Genomic DNA, 20,953 nt, shown 5'->3' with positions numbered 1-20,953 from the left:
GTGGGTCACACATCAGACGTGAAATGCTGCAGCTAATGAACAAGTCTTGCAAAGACACAACAGGTACGTTTAGGGTTAGGAGTTGGTTAAGACAATAATTAAACAACTACATAATTCCTTTAAAATAATATACAGAATTGAAAAGCAAGTGCTATAAAATAGTATGAGTTGGTAATATATACATACAAAAAAAAAAAAAAAAAAAAAACAGCAAAACTATAGGGTCCTGGAAATGTGGTCCTGAAACTGGAGCCTCCAGTCCAGGAATACCCTACTCCAATAAAACAGGCTGATTGAAAATCCACATTCATTCTCTGCCAGCAGGAGGTGCTTTCTGAACGACTGAAATAGAACAGTTTTCCCGGTAACAGCAGAACACAAAGCAGTGCAGCACTCTAAAACTCGTGTTTATTTAATGAAATCACAGCCTTTTGAAGTTTAATCGTCACATTTAAGTTCCCCAAATTTAAGACCTCCTGAAATCATATTTAAGACTTTTTATGGCCTTAAATTATATACAACCAAATTTAAGACTTTTTAAAACCCTGTGGAAACCCAGTGAGTGCAAAAGTACATAATGCAAAGATCAGACTAATTGTTAATTGAAGTCCTTTTCAGTTATTTTCATTATCAGTAAGTCATTGCAAACCTAATCATCTCTTAGACACGAAGATAAGTAATTCTTTCCACTGGTGGTGGTTTGTTTGTGTGTGTGTGTGTGTATGTGTTTATTTTGCCAGGCGTTTCTGGGCCCTGAGAACCCAGAGGAGCCATATCTGGATGGTATCAACTATAACTGTGTAGCCCCAGGCAAACGTTTCAGGCCCATGGACAACTTGTCTGGAGGAGAAAAGACTGTGGCGGCTCTAGCCTTACTGTTTGCCATTCACAGGTATGTACAGCACATATTTACTCTCATGTCAAATCACATCCTTCATCAGGCAGTACCTGACACATTATCTTTACCTCTACAGCTATAAGCCTGCTCCCTTCTTTGTGCTGGATGAGATTGATGCAGCCCTGGACAATACCAACATTGGCAAGGTTTGTTTTTCACCAGGGTAACAGCTTAAAATAGTCACACACACAATCATTGAGGTGTATGTTTTTGTCATATATTGCAACTGCAATATGATGAACATTTAACATCATCTATTGCTTATGCTTAGATATCAATGCAAAAAAACAAATGGCACATCAAAATCCTTAAAATGTCTAAATCTTAAAGTTGTAAAGGGATGGTTGACCCAATAAAGAAAATTGTAAATGTAAAAAAAACTCCTCACCTTTATGTCATTCACAGACTCATAGGATTTAGTTTCTTCTGTAGAATTTGTTCAGGTCTTAAGAATTACATTTGATGTTAAAAATTGTGCAGCAACCCTTTAAAATAACAAACTCTGACCTCATAACTGATTACCAGCATTCTTTAAAATATCTTATGTTCCACAGAAGAGAGTAAGTCATACAGGTTTGGAATGACATAAGGGTAAGTAAATGATGACAGAATCTTTATGTTTGTGTAAACTAAGCACCAGTGCATTTGCATTTAAAGGGACAAACACAAAAATGGTGCAATTTGGCTCGTACCCTAGAAGTGCCAATTTTATCAAAATATTAGAAAATTAATCTGTGAGGTATTTCGAGCTACAACTTTACATACACACTCAGTACATCAGAGACTTATTTTACATTTTGTAAAAAGGGGCATAATAGGTCACCTCTAAGGTATACTTGTAAAACTTACACACTAACGACCTTAAAGTTGAGATTATATATTTTGTTAACTTGCCAGCTCAAATTTCATGATAGTGATTGCTTTAATTACCATCAACCAAAGACAGAATCAAAACTCCTGATTTTCATTACATAAAAATTCTGAGGTGAAATTGAGTGGTAAGCACACAGATGTACACTGTCATACTGTATACTGTCATAATAATAGAAATTTGTTCTATGCATGTGTGTTGTGTAGGTTGCAAACTACATAAAGGATCAGTCAGTGCAGAACTTCCAGGCTATAGTTATCTCCCTCAAAGAGGAGTTTTACACCAAAGCAGACTCCCTGATCGGAGTTTATCCAGAGGTAAGAATTACACAAACATCATGTGTTCTTTACTATACTGTAAAATATTGTGGCTGACACTAAATCAATTAAACAGCTTAGAGGTGGGCAATATGACAAAAAGTTGTAATCATTGCAGTGATGCACATCCCCTAACAGTAATTCTGGATGAAATATATTTGTCACTGCACTAAATTTTGTAGTTGAAATCACAACCATACAGATTTCATAATACTCAAACTGACAAAAACTGTGCAGAAAGTAGAAAATCAGTAGAAAAATTAAAGACTCTAGTTTCGATATTTGACCACTTAAAAAATTGTTAAAACATTGATGCAGTAACAGTAATTTAGTAATTTATGTCAGGAGTGCAAAATAATAAATCCGTATTATGTCAAATTTTGAATAGAAATTCACCACTTATTCATATTCAGTCACATCAGCAGCGGTTTATTTGTGTTCACATAGATTCACTGTACAGTGTCAATAAGGCATTATAGTCCAAAGCTGCATGTACATGCAGATATATGGATATATTTACTCATGTTTACTCCATATTTCTTCTGACAGAATCATCATTTCTATTCATTTTCCACTGATTTATGCAATCTGATGATAAATAGCCTCTCCCAGCGCTCTGTGTGTGTGTGCAGTGCTCCGTGCTCGCCCTGTGACTCAGACAAACTCTGATTCGTCCTTCGCCTTGTCAATCTTTAGAGTCCAATAACAAGACAACGTCATCGTGTCACATGCTTCCTTCACTCTTCCGCATTGATATCTGACCACAACACAGAGAAACCTCTGTACCCACGACATATCCAATAATAAACACACAATTACGATAGTAAATGGCTGTTATGTGATTTTCTTGAGATTTGGGGCATGTGTATAGCAATACTGAAAAATGTACATCTGAAATGCTAACTTGTGCAGCGATGTAAAAGGCTATAAATAGCATATTTTTACAACAGTAAACGACCAAATTCCACCTGTGATCGCAAAAGGAAGTTATTACAAACACTTGATCGGGGTTTAAAGTGAGTTTTGAGTAAAAAATGTACTAATAATTTCATAAATAGTCTGATGTAGCTTGATGCTAATGTTAGCGCTAATGCAGCTACATAGCAGGTGCAGTTCTTCTTCATAATGCATTTTGACATAATAATTGACGTAAGAAAATGTTTTATTGTATTTTTATAGTATGGCTTTTAATAATAGAGGGGTAAAAGTATATCTGGGAATGAAGCAAGGTGGCTTGGTAAACCTTGAAATACCAGAACAAAGGCTAATAATGGCGGAATAAAAACAAAAGAATAATGATAAAAGAATAATGCGGATAATGTCTCATACCTGGCCGATGTGTGAAAGGCTCGTTTCGTAAGAACAACAGAATCATGAATGGGGGAGTATTCGGAGCCAAACAAAGAGAAAGCACACAGGAGTGTTTACATGAGAGTTTACAGTTTACATTTCTGATTCTTGAACAGTAAACTTTGAAGTGTCAGCTTTGTGAACATATGTTGGTTATGTATCTAGTCAGAAAGAATCATGAGCAGAAACCTTTTTATTTTGGGTATTTCATTTCTGTCTCCATGCCGAAAATGGGGGGTGACTGGTAAGGGGTTTTAATTGTCATGTCTATTTTTAATCTTTTTGTTTACAATTTTGATGTAAAGCACTTTGTGACACTGCTCTTGAAAGGTGCTATAGAATATAAACACTACTTACTTACTTGAAGTGATACTATACACTATATATATATATATATATATATTTAGTAAATCACTTATCTCTCTCTCACACACACACACACACACACACGTGTATACATATATTTTACCACATGAAAACTGTACTACCACCCACCTCTAAACTGCTTAATGTGAAATTAAAGGTCTTAAGAAGCTAACATGATACAAGAACAGTACATGAACAGTATGGAATTCTGTAAAGCTGCTTTAAACCATGTGTATTGTTGAAAAGCGCTGTTTAAATAAAAGTGACTTGACCTTATATGCTTGTCACTCATTGTCTGCCTTACCTCAACAGCAAGGAGACTGCGTCATCAGTAAAGTCCTGACCTTTGACCTCTCCCAGTATCCTGATGCCAATCCCAATGAATGAGCCATTACTCAGATATCTATGAACATTTGTCTGTTTTGTTCTGTAGTTTTCAAAGATCAGCTTGGCTTTTTATGTTCTCAGCATTTACACATTACAGTCCCTTGCTAGATTTGAATATAATCGTTATGATTGTTTTTCTTTTTGAATTTTTTCCCCCTTCACACTTGCTAAAGTCAAAACTTGTGTTTTTGTTTAGTGTTTTTGGCAATTATGTAATTTTGATGAATTTAATGAAACAATGTTAGTCTGACTTTTCTAACTTTTTTAACTCAGCATGATTGGCTTTAAAGCTTTATAATGTAAAACTTCACAATAGAGGTTATGTAATGACTAAAGGCCAATTTATACTTCTGCGTCGAGTGTACGCCGTAGTGTACGTCGTAGGCTACGCACGTAGGCGACGCCGTCGTGAGCATTTATACTTCTGCGTATGTCTGTTTTGCTCTGCAGTTACACCGCCGAAACGCTAGTTGACGCGAGCGGGTTCCACTGTGTTTACATTCCTCGATCCTCGCGGGCTTCTACGGCTTCCCTCCACGAATTCGCTGCCATCTGGCAGTCTTTGTAATCTCCCGAAGAGGAGTCATACAGATGGCTGTATTTCCTCACTTCTTCAATTAATCGCTCGGTCACTTGGTCCATTTCCATGTTGGCTCTTCACTGAATTTCGGAATTTAATAATGGCGGGCGGTCCAGAGTGCAGAAGATCATTCCGGAAATGCGTAGGAGGAAACGTGATACTACCAAGCCGACCAATCACAGATTTTGCAGTCCGCGTCGTCACGACGCGTAGTTACATTTTTGAGGAGGTGCGCGTCAGGGTACGGCGTATGGTACACATCAATGCGTATGCTACGCCGTACCTACTACGCGCACCCGACGCAGAAGTATAAATTGGCCTTAAGACCTGCAGTTTTACTCATTGTTTTTGTTGATTGGTAAAAGTTTTATCACCACTTTTGTATTGACTATATTTGTCCTGTGTTTGTCCTTTTTAGCACAAATTTTCACTAATTTTCTCTTGGAAAATAAAATGTGCTTCCCAGTAATATTTGATTACACATGAATGTCTTGTTTAAATTCTTCATCATAAACTTTTTTGTCTTCTTAATGTTGTAATAGACTCATGCAGCAATTTACTGGGCATATGTAGAACTCATGATAAGGTCACACATAAACACATGCTGTTATATTAAAATGCAGTTAACAATGTGTATATAACAAATAGATTTGTGACGGAAATTAGATTTAAAATTGTTAAATCTAATTACAAAAGAGTGGCTTTAAAAAAAATGGATTCAACAATTTATTAAACACCACTTCAGATGCAGCTTCTGATATATTATATATATACAAACTATTACTACGTTTGTGTGCAAGTATATTTACACTGTTCAGAGGTGGCATGGATGAACTGCTATAAAATTGAATAAAAATGCTTTATGATTCATTGGGTTTTAAATGGGCATTAACATATATTTATGTTATATTAATGCCCGTTTAAAAAAAAAAAAAGAATATTGAAATTAAAAAAAATAAAATGATACTTTAAATATGAAACTAAAACTGCCAGTAGGTCGTGGAGAGTCGTCGTCTTAAATAGTGTGTTATTCATTCAACAAAGAGAAAGTTAAATATTTATAAATGGGAAACATTGGTTTACTTGATTTGTTTATAAATGCTCTCTGTGGCTTTCTTTGAAACTATTTTTGTTGGTGAAATACAGCAAAAACCGAGATAACAAAAATGGAACACAATATTAACTTGTTTACTAAGCTGTAGTATAAATTCAGTATCTCATTTCTAATCATGCAGATATTCAAAAAAAATAAAAATACTTTTGCTAGTGTGATATTGCTGAACCGAAAAGGCCAACATAAATAAAAACTGGGTCGTCAGCACCAAGCTTCATTGAAATTTCTTTCTAGAAATTAAATGCTTTCTCTGAATCTTTAAAGTCTCTCTGCGAACGATTGTACAGGTGTGGATATAAAAAATTATTTGTTTTCTCTAGTTTATTTATGATTCAAGGAATAGCTGTCCTGTTTAATGATGGAGTAAGAGTAGTATACTAATGTGAGTGTTGAGGCAATAAAAAAAAGAAAAAAGAAAGAAATTGCACCAAAATTACAATCTGTTATATGTTTAGCAAGCGTTTAGCTAAACTTATCCAGGCACCCTTTACACAACCCTTGTTAGGTTAACTCAGGGGCAATGTCAGTCCTGGAGTGCTGCTGTCCTGCAGAGTTTAGCTCTAACCCTTATCGAACACACCTAAACCAGCTCATCAAGGTCTTCATGATTACTAAGGCTACAGACAAGTGAGTTTGCTCTAAACTCTGCAGGACATCGGCACTCCAGGACCGACGTTGCCTACCCCTGCATTAGCTAAAAGTCCAATGCCCCAAAAGATACTAAATGATTAGTAATCATTAATAAACCTTTACAAATGATGAATAGTTTTAACTTTAGATTGGCTACTGCAAAAACATGAACAAAAAAATTATAAATTATTAATAAAGTTGTGTGAATAGGGTAAATTCAGGTCTTTCTGACACCTTTTGCCATTGAGATGACTTCTCATAAAGGTATTAATGAATAGTAAACATTTATAAAAAATTCAAAAACACGAACAAATAATTATTAGAATATTTGTTAAGATGTGTAAGTAGAGGTCTACATAACAAACAAAGATCAGCAAATGAAGATCATATGAACTGACATTTGTAAGCATTTCAATTTACATTAAATAACGATCTTTAAATAATTATATAAATTCAAAAAATTACATTAGTAAACATTAACAAGCATTACCTCTCACATACATAACTATTTGAAAATAGTGAGCAAAATAGACTATAAAATGTTTGTTAATGATTTGTTAATGAAAGTTATTATAAAGTGTTACCCAATGTTTTTCATGCTTGTTACCATAAACAATTATTGCTCGTGTGCCTGTGGAACAGTACTTAAGACATGTTTATGACGTGTAAAAACAGGAGATGAAATAAATGTGATGTGACATACAGCCAAGTATGGTGACCCATACTCAGAATTCGTGCTCTGCATTTAACTCATCCAAAGTGCGCGCACACAGCAGTGAACACACACACACCGTGAACACACACCTGGAGCAGTGGGCAGCCATTTATGCTGCGGGGCCTGGGGAGCAGCTGGGGGTTCGGTGCCTCGTTCAAGGGCACCTCAGTCATGTAATTGCTGGCCCGAGACTCAAACCCACAACCTAAGGGTTAGGAGTCAAACTCTCTAACTATTAGGCCATGACTTCCCCACTTTTTTTTTTTTTTTAAAGTGTTGTCACAGTGCCAATAACTTAGGACAGTAAAGAGACCTTTCTACAGAGTCTGAAAAACACCAGCAGAAAGATGCCCATGATTCCTGATCACCGGCGTGAACATGCCCATAGTCCTGCTGCAGGACGGCATGAAGACATGGCCAGAGCAAAGCAATGTCTGTAATGTAAGAGCCCTAAGACAGTGCTACAGGTGAGACAATGCCTGACCACATGTGACCATATGAGCCCCCAGATGTGTTTGAGAACTTACAAGTACCTTGGTGGAAGAGTGAAGTAACATCTCACAGCAACAACTGGCAAATCTTTCTCAGTCCATTAAGATGAAATGCAAAGTAGTACTTAAAGCCTGGGACACACTGCATTCTGACTGCTTACTGACTGCTTCTTTTGATAATGATCTCTGCTCTGTTCTGGGATCTTTTTATGTTCATTCAAATATTTACACCTAATAAGAAATTTGATGTAAACAAGCAGTTGAAAGTGGGAGGATGTCTTTATATAGATCAAAAATGTTAATTTAAATAATTCATAATGATCTACAGATTAATTTATCAAATTAATCACACATCAGTTTTGGCTGAGTGATTATATAAAGTCATTTTTGTGTTAGATGATACAAACATTGAATAGACATTACAAAAAGTAGTTTTAGAAAGAAATTTATTAATTCAGCAATACATAAATAATAAATGGATAATAATAGTTCAAAAAAAAAAAAAAGATTAAAAGTCTCAATATGAAACTAAAACTGCCAGTAGGTGGTGGCAAGAAGTTAAGAAGTTGTCTGATTTGACCGCTCTTTCACTCCTCTCCTTCATTGCAGCCGCCTGTTTTAGTCTACATTCAAGGCGAAGTTATATCCTTTGTATTTTGTATCTGTTTGCTTTTAACAAGTTTGTCAGAACTTTTGAAATGAGTCATGCCATGATACTGTGCTGAAACAAATGGTTGGGTCTTGCACACAACTAGGATCACAATATCTGACTAATGGAAGAAGCCAAGAAGTTGTGTGAGTGAAGGAAGCAGGGGTGAGATTCGGAGCACTGGGATTCTGAAGATGGTTCAACATGGGCCGGACCCTGATTTTCTTGTTCTCTCCCACCGAAGCACAAGACTGATCTTGCGTGGACATTTTAACCCTCTATTCCACTCCTGGTACAGATGCCATTCTGAAATTTCCACTCAACAAAACAAATACAGTCTTGTTTCCAGTCAGTGGCTTCCAAATGCTGTATGCATTGCTTACATAGAATAATGCTGTGCCTGTGTGCATTGCACAAATACAGGTAATGTCACGGAATCCATGTTAGATTATAGTGACTCCAAAAACATGTTTTTATCTTTACATAAATTCATGAATTCTAAATAATCCAATCTTAACACATGAATGGACTCTGGTCATCTGAAAGTGCCCCATCATGTAATTACAGGTTATATTCATCTGATTTGTAATGTTGCATGAACATACAACAACAGTATTTTGTAGATCCTTTGTTATTAGAGAAGAGAACTTACAAATGCATGACAAATGTTAGAAGCATTTACAATCATTAATTTAAGCACATTTTATCCTCTACATTTTAGCAGCCACCTGTCTTTGTCTGAGATGTTGATTTGTGTGATACTGATCATCTTGTGATGTAAAGGCTTAAATATGGTGTAAAAAAAAAAATAATTTTCATAAAATATTTTTCGCAAAAATAATGAAATTGGCCTTGTTCAAGTTTAGAAACCCAAAGAAACTAAAGCCACTTGTCTGATAATGAGAATGATATCACTAAAACATTTATTAAATATTTTAACTTGCATGCATTCAGCATTTTGTATTCATTCACTGTTCAGCAAACTGACCCATTCATGTTAGCTAGCATGTTATCTTAGCATTGTATCAACACACATCAGTTAATGAACTTAAAGCACTAAGAACTTTTCCTCAATAGGAAAAGGTGCTTTCCTATTGACACACTCTAAGATCAAATCTGTCTGTATGCACTGTGTCTGAATCCTTCTTCCTGGATCGGAGGGGCTTAAACTAGTTGTGGGAATGGTGAGAAGAGTCCTGCCTACACATTGTAATATAAAGGTGTTCAGTGCAGGGGCGCAGATAGGATTTTTTTAACTGGGGGGGACCAAGCTGTCCAGCAGTCAATTTTTTTCAGTCCAGAAAAATCACCAGCTCAGTCATAAATGACAGTACAGGTGCATCTCATAGAAAAGGTCTTTATTTTTTGTAATTTAATTCAAAAAAAGTATATATATTTTTATTTTTTTTTTCATTCTGATGGTTACGACTTAAATCTTAGGAAAATTAAAAATTCAGTATCTCAAAAAATTAGAATATCCCATTTTGAGCTTGGTTAGTTTGATTAATTTTAAATATAAATAATGGGTACCTTTTTGGTATAGTTTAGAACATTTAACCACAATTATGGGAAAGACTACTGACTTGACAGTTGTCCAGAAGACGATCATCGACACCCTCCACAAGGAGGGTAAGCCACAGAAGTTCATTGCTGAAAGGGCTGTATCAAAATATATTCATAGAAAGCTGACTGGAGGGAAAAAGTGTGGTAGGAAAAGGTGCACAAGCAACACGGAGGACCACAGCCTTGGGAAGATTGTCAGGAAAAGCCGATTCAAGAACTTGGGAGAGCTTCACAAGGAGTGGACTGAAGCCAGAGTCAGTGCATCAAGAGTCACCACGCTCAGACATCTTCAGAAAATGGGCTACAGCTGTCACATTCCTTGAACCAAGCCACTCCTGAACCAGAAAAAAACATCAGAAGCATTTCACCTGAGGTAAGGAGATAAAGAACTGGACTGTTGCTCAATGGTCCACAGTCTTCTTTTCAGATGAAAGTAAATTTAGGATTTCATTTGGAAATCAAGGTCTGGCGCACTGGAGAGGCACATAATCCAAAGTCCAGTGTGAAGTTTCTGAAGTCAGGGATGATTTGGGGTGCCGTGACGTCTGCTGGTGTTGGTTCATTGTGCTTTATCAAGTCCAAAGTCAATGCAGCCATCTACCAGGAGGTTTTGGAGCACTTTATGCTTCCATCTGCTGACAAGCATTATGGAGATGCTGATTTCATTTTGCAGCACCTACCCACAGTGCCAAAACCACTTCCAAGTGGTTTGCTGACCATGATATTACTGAGCTTGACTGGCCAGCCAACATACCTGATCTGAACCTCAAAGAGAATCTATGGGGTATTGTGAAGAGGAAGATAAGTAACATCTGAAAAACAATACAGAGTAGCTGAAGGACGCTATCAAAGCAACCTGGGCTTCAATAACGCCTCAGCAGTGGCACAGGCTGATCACCTTCATGGCACGCCGCATTGAAGAATGAATTCATGCAAAAGGAGCCCCGACCATGTATTGAGTGCATAATTAAACCTGCTTTGGAGATCTTGAACATTTCTGTTTTGTTAATCTTTTTTTATTATTATATATATATTTTTCATTGATCTTTGAGAAAATATTCTCATTTTTTGAGATACTGAATTTTAAATTTTTCTAAACTGCAAGTTGTAACCATCAGAATTAAAAACAAAAAACTCTGAAATATTTCAGTTTGTGTGCAATGAATCTAGAATATAAGAAAGTTTGCTTTTTTTTGGAATTAAATTACAAAAAAGAAAGAACTTTTCCATGATATTTACATTTTTTGAGATGCACCTGTATATGATCACAGGTACAATTGAGGCAGCTACCAGCTCCTCATAAGGACCCCGTGGTCAGGAATCGATGAGTCGTAGCACATACACACACAAGAGAACGTAAACATCGAAACGTCAAACAAAAAATGGTTCCCAATCCTTTAGTTTCTCTCCACTCCTGGAAAGCTGCTCCGATATTTACGTGGGTCCTGCCTCTTGCCTGATTGTCTTTTTAATGACATCTCTCTCAATCTACAGTTGATTGCTAATATGCTAATTTTGAATAAAAGCGTCTGCTAAATGACTAAATGTAAATGTAATGTAATATGCATCCTGTGCACTCAAATTGAGCGCTCTCTTCTCGCTATCAGGACAAGACATGCCCTCTTACTGCTGATTGTTTACAAGTGTGTTTTGGGACTCGGTCAGACACTGCGGTCAAAAGCGTGTTTCAAAAATCGCTTAGTACAAGTTTAAGGAATGGGGGGCAGGGTCGCCAGACTCGCCACTACTTAGGCTAATGTACATAGTGGAAACTCTGATTAATCCTCTGTTTACCAATAGAGCCTTTCATTGAGACAGTGAGGGGGACGGATCAGGTCACTATGAATCTGGGGGGGGGGGGGGTCATGTCCCCTCCGTCCCTAGTGCCATCTGCTGGCCTGCTTCCAGCACTTTGTGCTGCCTTCACTACCCTCTGGATTCCTGCCAGATGCTGTGCATTTTCCAGATGTTGATATAGCTGGTAGGTATCTCAGTATCATATCCAGTGAGGATGGAGGGGGTCATGCCAGCTATCTTTATCCTCCTCAGAAAATACAAGCATTCTTTACTAAGAGGAGTTTAGTAACAGGTTGCTGAAGATGTGCAGGCTCAGGAATTTGAAGTTTTGCAGATGTTTCTCAACTTCTGTGCCCTCAATGGCTGATGTGGAGCTTTGGTGCACCTGTAGTCTCTTTTGCCTTGTTGACATTCAGGGGAAGACTGTAAAACTTGAAAAAAAAAAAATAATAATAATAATAATATATATATTAGTGGTGGGCATAGATTATTTTTTTTTAATCTAGATTAATCTCACTGTAATCTTGGAATTAATCTAAATTAATCTAGATTAAAATGGCTCATTTGAATTCTGCCGAAGGCATTCAAATTATGATCAATAAGATGTACTTGTTAGTACTGATAGAGCTGTGCTGCACTCAAACATAGTAGTTTGACGACGACTCTTCCCCTGCGCTACATTGCTTGGCCCGGCATCTTCCGCATTAGCTAAGGGATGCTTTGCGTTTAGGTGGTACTTGAGACTGAAAGAACTCCTACAGTAAACTAATTCCGCATTGCAAAAGGTGCAAACAACCTTACGCCTGTATCACACATACTCCGTCTGCAGTGCGTATGCGTTGCATTTTCGGATTCCAGCGTTCACGCGGTTGCGGTCCGTCAGTGCGTTCCAGGAGCGGTACGTCTGCAGCAGTGCAGCGATCGTTTACGCACCGAGTCTAGTTTTGCTGTGCTGCATGCGCTGAATTAAAATGGCGGTGCATTGTTCGCGGGAAAAATGAACATGGATTGACACGGAAATGCAGTAATTTCACAATAAATGTATACTAATTAAAGCCTACTGTGTTTCACAGGCAACACATGGGTTTTTGGCTAGGTTTAAAACAAGAAAAAAAAAACCTTTAGATAAACGAGACAACATGATATAGGCCTATGCACTTTTATGGAAGCAGAAAAACAAAGTTCATTAAGAACAGTGCGATTGCTTGAAATAAAGATTTAAATGCAAAAGGCACGAGAGTCGACTATTTCTGTCAGTGGTGCTTTAATTTTAAATATTTGTGATTTCCCAACAAGAAAAGTAGGCTAATTGTTGTGTTTAAATGTTTTGCCGCTTGCTTGAGCAGCTTATTATACAAACATAGAAGTCAAATGCATGAATAATATGTTGTTTATATTTATAAAGTTTAAACTACTGTCTATGATTATGAAAGACTGTTACTGTTCTGTGATAATAGTCACAATGTTTTTTTTTTTTTTTTTTTACGGTTTAAAATATATAGAATAATCAACAAATGTTGTGTTTGTGGACTAAACAGCCACGGATCAGTAGCAGACTGCAAACGCGTCCTGTGTGAAAGCACAATGAGTCCGTGCTGCTTCTGCATCACATACGTAACGCACACGGACTGCATACGCACTGCAGACAGAGTATGTGTGAAACAGGCGTGAGTCTTGTCGAGGTTTTTTTTGGGGGGAAGCTTGGTAATTTCACAGTAGGCATACACACAGGTTCGAAGACTCGTTCTCACCCCCTACAGTGCAATTCGTCTAGGTATACATCCGCGCTAAACCGGGTTCACACCGCAAGCTGCAGCAGAGTGGAAGCAGCGCGTTAGCAGCAGGTAGGCAGAGCGGAAGCAGCGCGCGGCTATTTTGCTTTCACACCGGCAGCGGAGGCAGCGCGCAACTGAACGTCTCCGGTTACTCACGTAACCTTAGTTCCCTGAGAGGAGGGAACGAGACATTACGTATGGGGAAATCCATTTCCTCGAAATTATGAAGTCTGATTGAATAACTCTTTTGCTTGCAAATAGCCAATGGCACCCCCGCCCTCACCTGATTGGCTGACAGCCCTCAATATAGGTGACGGCGGGCGCCAAAAAACCTCAGAATCTTCAACTGAACGAGAGCTATGAGGCTGGAAGGCTTTCCACACGGCAGGTTACGTAATGTCTCGTTCCCTCCTCTCAGGGAACTAAGGTTACGTGAGTAACCGGAGACGTTCCCTTATCAAGTCGGTCTCTCGACATTACGTATGGGGAACAATAAAACCCCCGCCGTGTGGGGAAAAACTGTCCGGCCCAGCTCGCATCGAGCCACAGTAGAGCATAAGCACTAATTCTTACAACGCGCTAGCTCTAGGTCGGGTACCGGACCTGGTTGAAACACCTCTTGGCACCGAGCCAAATCGGCTCCTACACCATCGTAATCCCGTGCACCCAGATAACCAACACTGGTGTGATATGGGGAAAATGCAGCAAAATGTTGGTGCTTGGGAATACACTGCCGGCTTATAATGCGGGCATAATAAGGGGGCCACATTAGATAGCTAATGAATACATCAACCGCAGCTATTACTAAAATAACTTGCGCTGTCTATACGACCTGATCGAAACCATGGCTAGGGCACGCGCCAGGCGGGGCGTGCCCATAGCCTAGTCCAATGACTGCTCAACTCCCTCCTCCTGCACTGAAAGCACATGTGATGCGAACGAAGGAATGTCCAAGTTATAGAATCTCGCAAACGTGTTGCGAGACGACCAGCCCGCTGCGAAACAAATGTCCTGAATAGACATGCCTTTCGCCCAAGCCCATGACGACGCCAAACTCCTTGTGGAGTGGGCGTGCACCCCGGTTGGGCAGGCGGTTCCCCGGGAAGCATAAGCCAGTCGCACAGCCTCCACTATCCAGTGTGATAGCCTCTGCTTCGACAGCGCGCTGCCCTTCTTGGCACCCGCGTAACAGACGAAAAGCTGCTCTGAAGTTCGAAACTGGCTAGTTCTGTTCACATAAGCACGCAGGGCACGCACGGGGCACAAAGCGCACTTCTGAGACACTGAATTACTGTCCTCCTCGGGGCAAAATGCTTGAATTGTAACTATCTGAGCGCTGAACGGCGTTGAGAGCACTTTAGGCGAATAGCCACGTTTGGGTAAAAGTCTGACCATACAATCATCCGGTCCAAACTGCATACACGCGCTGTTCACTGACAGGGCATGCAAGTCTCCCACTCATTTCCCGCAAGCTAGCGCGAGCAGTAGCGCCGTCTTAAATGAGAGCACTTTAAGGTCGCTAGACTCGGCTGGTTCAAAAGGTGGGTCGGACAGCGCACTAAGCACTAACGACAGGTCCCAAACCGGCATCTGACGAAGGCGGGGGGGATTAAGCCGTCTAGCTCCCCGGAGAAAAGCTCGTTATCAGGGGGTGCCTCCCCACTGAATGGCCGTCTAACAAGTCACGAAAAACGGCGATAGCGGCCACGTAGACTTTCACTGTAGATGGAGAACTGCCAGCATCCAGACGTTCCTGTAGGAAGGTCAGAATAATGGAGACATCGCAACTCCTGGGGTCCTCCTTTTTGTCAACACACCAGTTAGCAAATACTTTCCACTTCAGAGTGTATAAGCGCCTCGTCGAAGGGGCTCTAGCCTCTGCTATTGTCTGCAGCACTCGCTGATATACTCCACGCTGATCTGCCACACATGTAGGTCCCAAAGCTCTGGGTTGGGGTGCCATATGGTGCCCCTCGCCTGGGATAAAAGGTCCCTTCTCGGCGGGATCCGCCACGGGGGGGAAGGCGCGACATGTTCACCAGTTCCGGGAACCACGGCTGGTTGGGCCATTTGGGTGCTACCAGAATCAACGCACATCTCTCCTCCCTGATCTTTTGCAGCACCAGCGGCATTAACTTGACTGGGGGAAAACCATACTTCCGTCCCTTGGGCCAGCGGCTCGACAGCGCGTCTCCCCCCAGGGGGGATGCTGTCAGCGAGAAGTACAGAGGGCAGTGGGCGTTCTCCTGCGACGCAAAGAGGTCGATCTCCGCTTTGCCAAACAGATTCCAGATCATATTTATCGTTTGCGGATGGAGCCTCCATTCTCCGTGTACAATGCCGTCCCTGGACAGCATGTCAACGCCACAATTCAAACTGCCCGGTACGTGGACTGCTCGAATCGACAGAAGTACCCTGTCCGTCCATAACAGCAGCTGTCTCGCTAATCCCTGCAGGGATCGCGAACGCAGACCTCCCTGGCGATTGATGTACGCCACCACCGCCGTGTTGTCCGTTCTGATGAGAACATGACGGTCTTTCACGAACGGAAGGAAACTCTGCAGCGCTAGATGAACCACTTCCATCTCCAAGCAGTTAATATGCCAGCGCGTCTGGTCCCCTGCCCACGTACCGAATGCTGGTCTGCCATCGCATAGGGCTCCCCAGCCCGATAGTGATGCATCCGTAGTGACCACTACACGTCTGACCACTCTGCCCATAGCAGCACCCTCGAATATGGTCGTGCCGAACCAAGGCGCCAGAGTCTCGAGACATGAACGTGTTATGATAAGGCGTTCCGTTCCCGCTCTCCACGCCCGCGGCTGCACTCGGCCCTGTAACCAGTGTTGAAGCGGTCTCATGTGCAACAAGCCCAGTCTGCAGACGGAGGCTGCAGCCGCCATCAGACCGAGCAACCTCTGAAACGTTCTTAAGGGGATAGCTCTGCCTTGAACGAAGAGGGCTAGTGTATTGTGAATCGACTGGACTCTCGGCTCTGACAGATTCGCGATCATAGTGCACGAGTCCAGTATCATACCCAGGAATGTGATAGATTGGCGCGGCTGCAGTGTGCTCTTCTGAATGTTCACAGACAGCCCCAAACCTGCCAGGTGGGCGAAGAGTCTGTGTTTGTGTTCCTCGAGAGCGCTTCTCGACCGCGCGATGACTAACCAGTCGTCGAGATAGTTCAGTATGCGCATTCCACTGAGCTTCAGGGGAGCGAGCGCTGTATTCATGCACAATGTAAATACACGGGGGGCCAAAGCGAGCCCAAACGGCAACACTTTGAACTGGTATGCCACACTCTCGAATGCAAAACGCAGGAAGCGCCTGTGATGTGGGGCTATCTGGATGTGGAAGTACACATCCTTCAGATCCACTGCAATGAAGTAATCGTCGGGCTGAATGTGCGCGAGGATCTGCTTCACCGTTATGATCTTGAACGTGCGTTTCGCGAGCGCTTTGTTCAGTAATCTCAGGTCTAAGATGGGGCGCATACCTCCGTCCTTTTTCGGAACTAGAAAATAACGGCTGTAGAACCCGGAATTTCTCCGCTCCTCGGGCACTATCTCTACTGCTTGTTTGGCCAGGAGAGATGAGATTTCTGCCCGTAGCAGCGGGGCGCTCTGTTCTGATACCTCTGTCATAATTACACCGCCGAAGCGGGGTGGTCTGCGAGCGAACTGGAGCATATAGCCGCGTTTTATGGTGTTGATCACCCAATAAGATGCTGCCGGGAGCGCCGACCAAGCGCTTAGATGACTCGATACAGGGGGCATTAATGCATGCTGCGGTGGGGGCTGCGCGCCAGCCACCTCCCAAGCACTCACCACCATATCAATAGCATCAGGAACGTCCGCGGCTTCTTGCACGGGAACATACATAGTCACCTCCTCGGGTTTCCCCGAGCTTCCGCTTTGTGAAGCGTCTCTCGGGGGAGAGGCTTCGCTTATGTCGCGGGCAATAGTAGAGGGAGGAAGAAAGCTCTTTTGCTGAGGCATGTAATGCATGTTTTTTGAAACAGAACACAGTGGTTTCATTGTCACAACATTTACATTGTTGACGAACTCTGGGCGGGAACACGCCCTCTTCGCCGCGGGTCCGACGAACACGTCCCGCGCTTTCTTCCCCCTGGCACGAGCATCAGGAACGCTGCTCCTTCTTGCCCGCCGGGCGCCCTTGGCTGCTAGAGGCCGGGTTTGGCACCAAAACGGGGCTTCCTCGACTGCCTCTGGCGGAACGGTGGCTCTGGCTTACGACGCTCTACCGCGCTCGGGAACGCACGCCTGGTATATCCCACCGGACGCTGCGCTGAAGAGGACCTGGACCTCGCTGCAGGGGGGGCTTGAGACCGCTTCGGCAGGAGATGAGGCATCATCTTAGACTGCTTGACGGTTTCGGCGTATTTCTCCGACAGAGACTCCACCGCAACACCAAAAAGGCCAGTGGGGCTCACCGGCGCATCCAGGAACTGCCTCTTTTCGGCATCGCGCATGCCGGACAGCGTCAGCCACAGATGGAGATGCAGGACCACAAGGCTGCTCATATTGCAGCCGATTCCCTGTGCGACCTTCCTCGACGCCGCGAGAGCGAGATCCGCCGCCGTGCGCAGCTTCCTGAGCGACTCTGGGTCCGGGCTTCCCTCGTCCAGGGACCCCAGAAGCCGAGTTTGGAAGACCTGCAGGATTGCCATCGTGTGGAGGGCAGATGCTGCATGTCCAGCCGAAATGTATGCCTTCTCGGCGATGTGAGCAGTAGCTCGACATGGCTTAGAAGGCAAAGAGGCGGTCTTCCAGCCAGGAGAAGACGCCAGGTGGGCTGCGATAGCATCCTCGACGGGAGGCGGTCGCGCGTACCCTAATTTCTCCGCCCCTTCCACCGTCGTCAGCAGCTGGGTCCCCTGTGCATGGGCTCGGGCTGAGTAAGGGGAGCGCCATGACCGAGTGAGTTCCTCGTGGACCTCAGAGAAAAAGGGTGCGGGTCTCTGCGGGGCATCAGCCTGACGGCCCGCGCCGAGGAAGGAACCGTCCATCCATCTCTTAGACGGCAACTCCTTGGGGGCTGTCCACTCCAATTCCATGTCTGCCACCGCCTCCGTGAGGATCGCCATAAGCTCCGTATCCAGCGAGGCGGGGGCGGCTTCAGACGGGGCCTCGGACCACGCTCCCGGGTCGGAGGCATTCGTAGACATGACGTCGTCCTCGTCATATCCAAACGAAACCATTTCCCGCGCTTCTAGTGGAGGGCGGTAACTGGCCTCAGAGTATGAGAGGGGATCTTCCACGTGAGGATGGCGTGGGCGTTGGGCCGACGCCAGTACCTCAACAGAATCCGTGGACGGAGCTCTCTGCAGTCTCTCGGTTCGCGGCTCGACGGCGGCGGACGGGGGAGAGGCAGGAGATACAGGGCCACCGTTACGGGTAACGTCCATCCTTGCACGAAGGATCTTGATGGGAAGCTCCTCACACTCACGACATCCCGAACCTTAGAATGCCGCCTCTGCGTGAGCCCGACCCAGGCATAGCACACACTGTTTGTGTGCGTCCGGGAAATCAATGGGCCCACCACACATGCGGCAAAGTGACATTTTAAGAGAAAATCGCCGGAACGCGAGAGGGGATAATTTTCCACAATATTCCGCTCTGAATGCGTGAATCCACGGCGAAACCAGACTCAAGTGAAGAAGAAAAAAGATTCTGAGGTTTTTTGGCGCCCGCCGTCACCTATATTGAGGGCTGTCAGCCAATCAGGTGAGGGCGGGGGCGCCATTGGCTATTTGCAAGCAAAAGAGTTATTCAATCAGACTTCATAATTTCGAGGAAATGGATTTGCCCATACGTAATGTCGAGAGACCGACTCGATAAGGGAACAGCAGATTTTGGACCGAGAACTGTCAGTTGGTTCAAATTGAATCAATTTTCTTTTTTTCTTGAAAAGAACAATAATTCTACAATTTCACACATTGGTTTTATGTAGCCAATACATGTTTTCTGCTGAACATTCAAATGTATTAGAGGAAAGTGGCAGGCTTTTGAGGTTGCGGTGAACCTAGAACTGTAAGTACTTTGACAGATTTTGTAATATATATATATATATATATATATATATATATATATATATATATATATATATATATATATATGTTATTAATAAAAAAAATAGAAAAATATGTGAATTTAAATATCATAATTTTTTTTGTCATTTGCTAAAAACACAGTAGATATCATTAATGCAAATTTTGGGGAAAATTATTTTTTTGGGTCAGTACATGTGTATTTTGCCCATGATCATTGTCACTTTATCTTCTATACATATTTTTAATATTAATTTTCTTTCCTAACATACTCCAGCATTTAGAGCACTTTTTGTGTGAAATCATATTTATTTTGTCCATCAAAGGTGTTCTTTCACTTTAACTGAGCGTCAGCAGCGCAGCAAAAATAGACCCAGCGCCGAAACGATAGCGGCACTGCTGCTTCTGCTCTGCTCCTGCAACGCTTTGGCGCGCAGCCTCTGCGTGCGGTGTGAACGCTCTCATCTGTTAACATAGGTACCGAAAAAAATACGCGCTGCTTCTGCTCTGCTGCAGCTTGCGGTGTGAACCCGGCGTCACGGTGAAAGTCATCATAGCTTGCGTAGTATAGACCCAGCTCCCAACCCAACTTTGAGAATAGATTAACGGCGATATTTTTTTTTATCGCCCGATAAGAGTCTCACGTTAACGCAGCACGTTAACGCCAATAAAGACCCACCACTAATATATATATAAATATATATATATATATATATATATATATATATATATATATATATATATATATATATATATATACATACTAATATATATATACTAATATATATATATATATATATATATATATATATATATATATATATATATATATATATATATATATATATATATATATATACTGCTCAAAAAAATTAAGGGAACGGTTAATAAGCACAGTATAACTGCAAGTCAGTTAAACTTCAGGGATATCAATCTGTCCTGTTAAGCGATTGTGAATCAGTTTCACCTGTTTTGGTGCACTGAACAAATGCATTGGAAAGGCAACAGCAAGAAAGCCCACAAAAGGGGAAAGGATTTGTAGGTGGCGGCATTGATGTTGTTGACTGATGTCAATAAATCCAGTTGAGACCCTCTGACTGACACTACTGACTTAAATTATGAGCTGCTTTAATGAAATTCATGCAAATTAGATCATTTTAGATACATTTTCAGATTTAATTTGATTTCCAGGGTGATTTTGAATCCAGCGCTCAATTGATGAATTTGGTTTTCTTTCTTTTTCTTTGATCATTGTCACATCATTTTGTTTTCAACAAACTGCACAATGATTTTTAACTTGAATATTTCATTAATTGAGATCCAGTGTGTTCCACTCTTTGGTCATTTTTGACCGAAATAATTTACATTTTGAAATTT

General features: G+C 41.9%; 2 protein-coding genes across 2 annotated transcripts in view; one reads left to right on the top strand and one right to left on the bottom strand.

The window, feature by feature from the left end:
• The window catches only part of LOC109108176 (structural maintenance of chromosomes protein 1A), a 90,382-nt gene extending 85,132 nt beyond the window's left edge, over window positions 1–5,250 (top strand). Inside the window, exons 23-26 of the mRNA XM_042712502.1 lie at window positions 741–892; window positions 975–1,044; window positions 1,976–2,086; window positions 4,115–5,250. Of these exons, the coding sequence (XP_042568436.1) occupies window positions 741–892; window positions 975–1,044; window positions 1,976–2,086; window positions 4,115–4,189 (408 nt within the window). The 3' untranslated portion in view covers window positions 4,190–5,250. The remainder of the gene's footprint in view (window positions 1–740; window positions 893–974; window positions 1,045–1,975; window positions 2,087–4,114) is intronic.
• Window positions 5,251–15,144: 9,894 nt separating this feature from the next.
• LOC122135205 lies at window positions 15,145–17,513 on the bottom strand. The gene is given in 2 exon segments (XM_042713956.1): window positions 15,145–15,531; window positions 15,534–17,513. Coding segments are annotated over 2 exon segments (2,127 nt in total). The 3' UTR covers window positions 15,145–15,384.
• Window positions 17,514–20,953: the final 3,440 nt, after the last annotated feature.

Source organism: Cyprinus carpio, chromosome A23 (genome assembly GCF_018340385.1).
Source record: "Cyprinus carpio isolate SPL01 chromosome A23, ASM1834038v1, whole genome shotgun sequence".
Classification (NCBI taxonomy): domain Eukaryota; kingdom Metazoa; phylum Chordata; class Actinopteri; order Cypriniformes; family Cyprinidae; genus Cyprinus; species Cyprinus carpio.
Note: the sequence above shows the minus strand (reverse complement) of the source record. Positions and strands in the feature narration are given on the sequence as shown.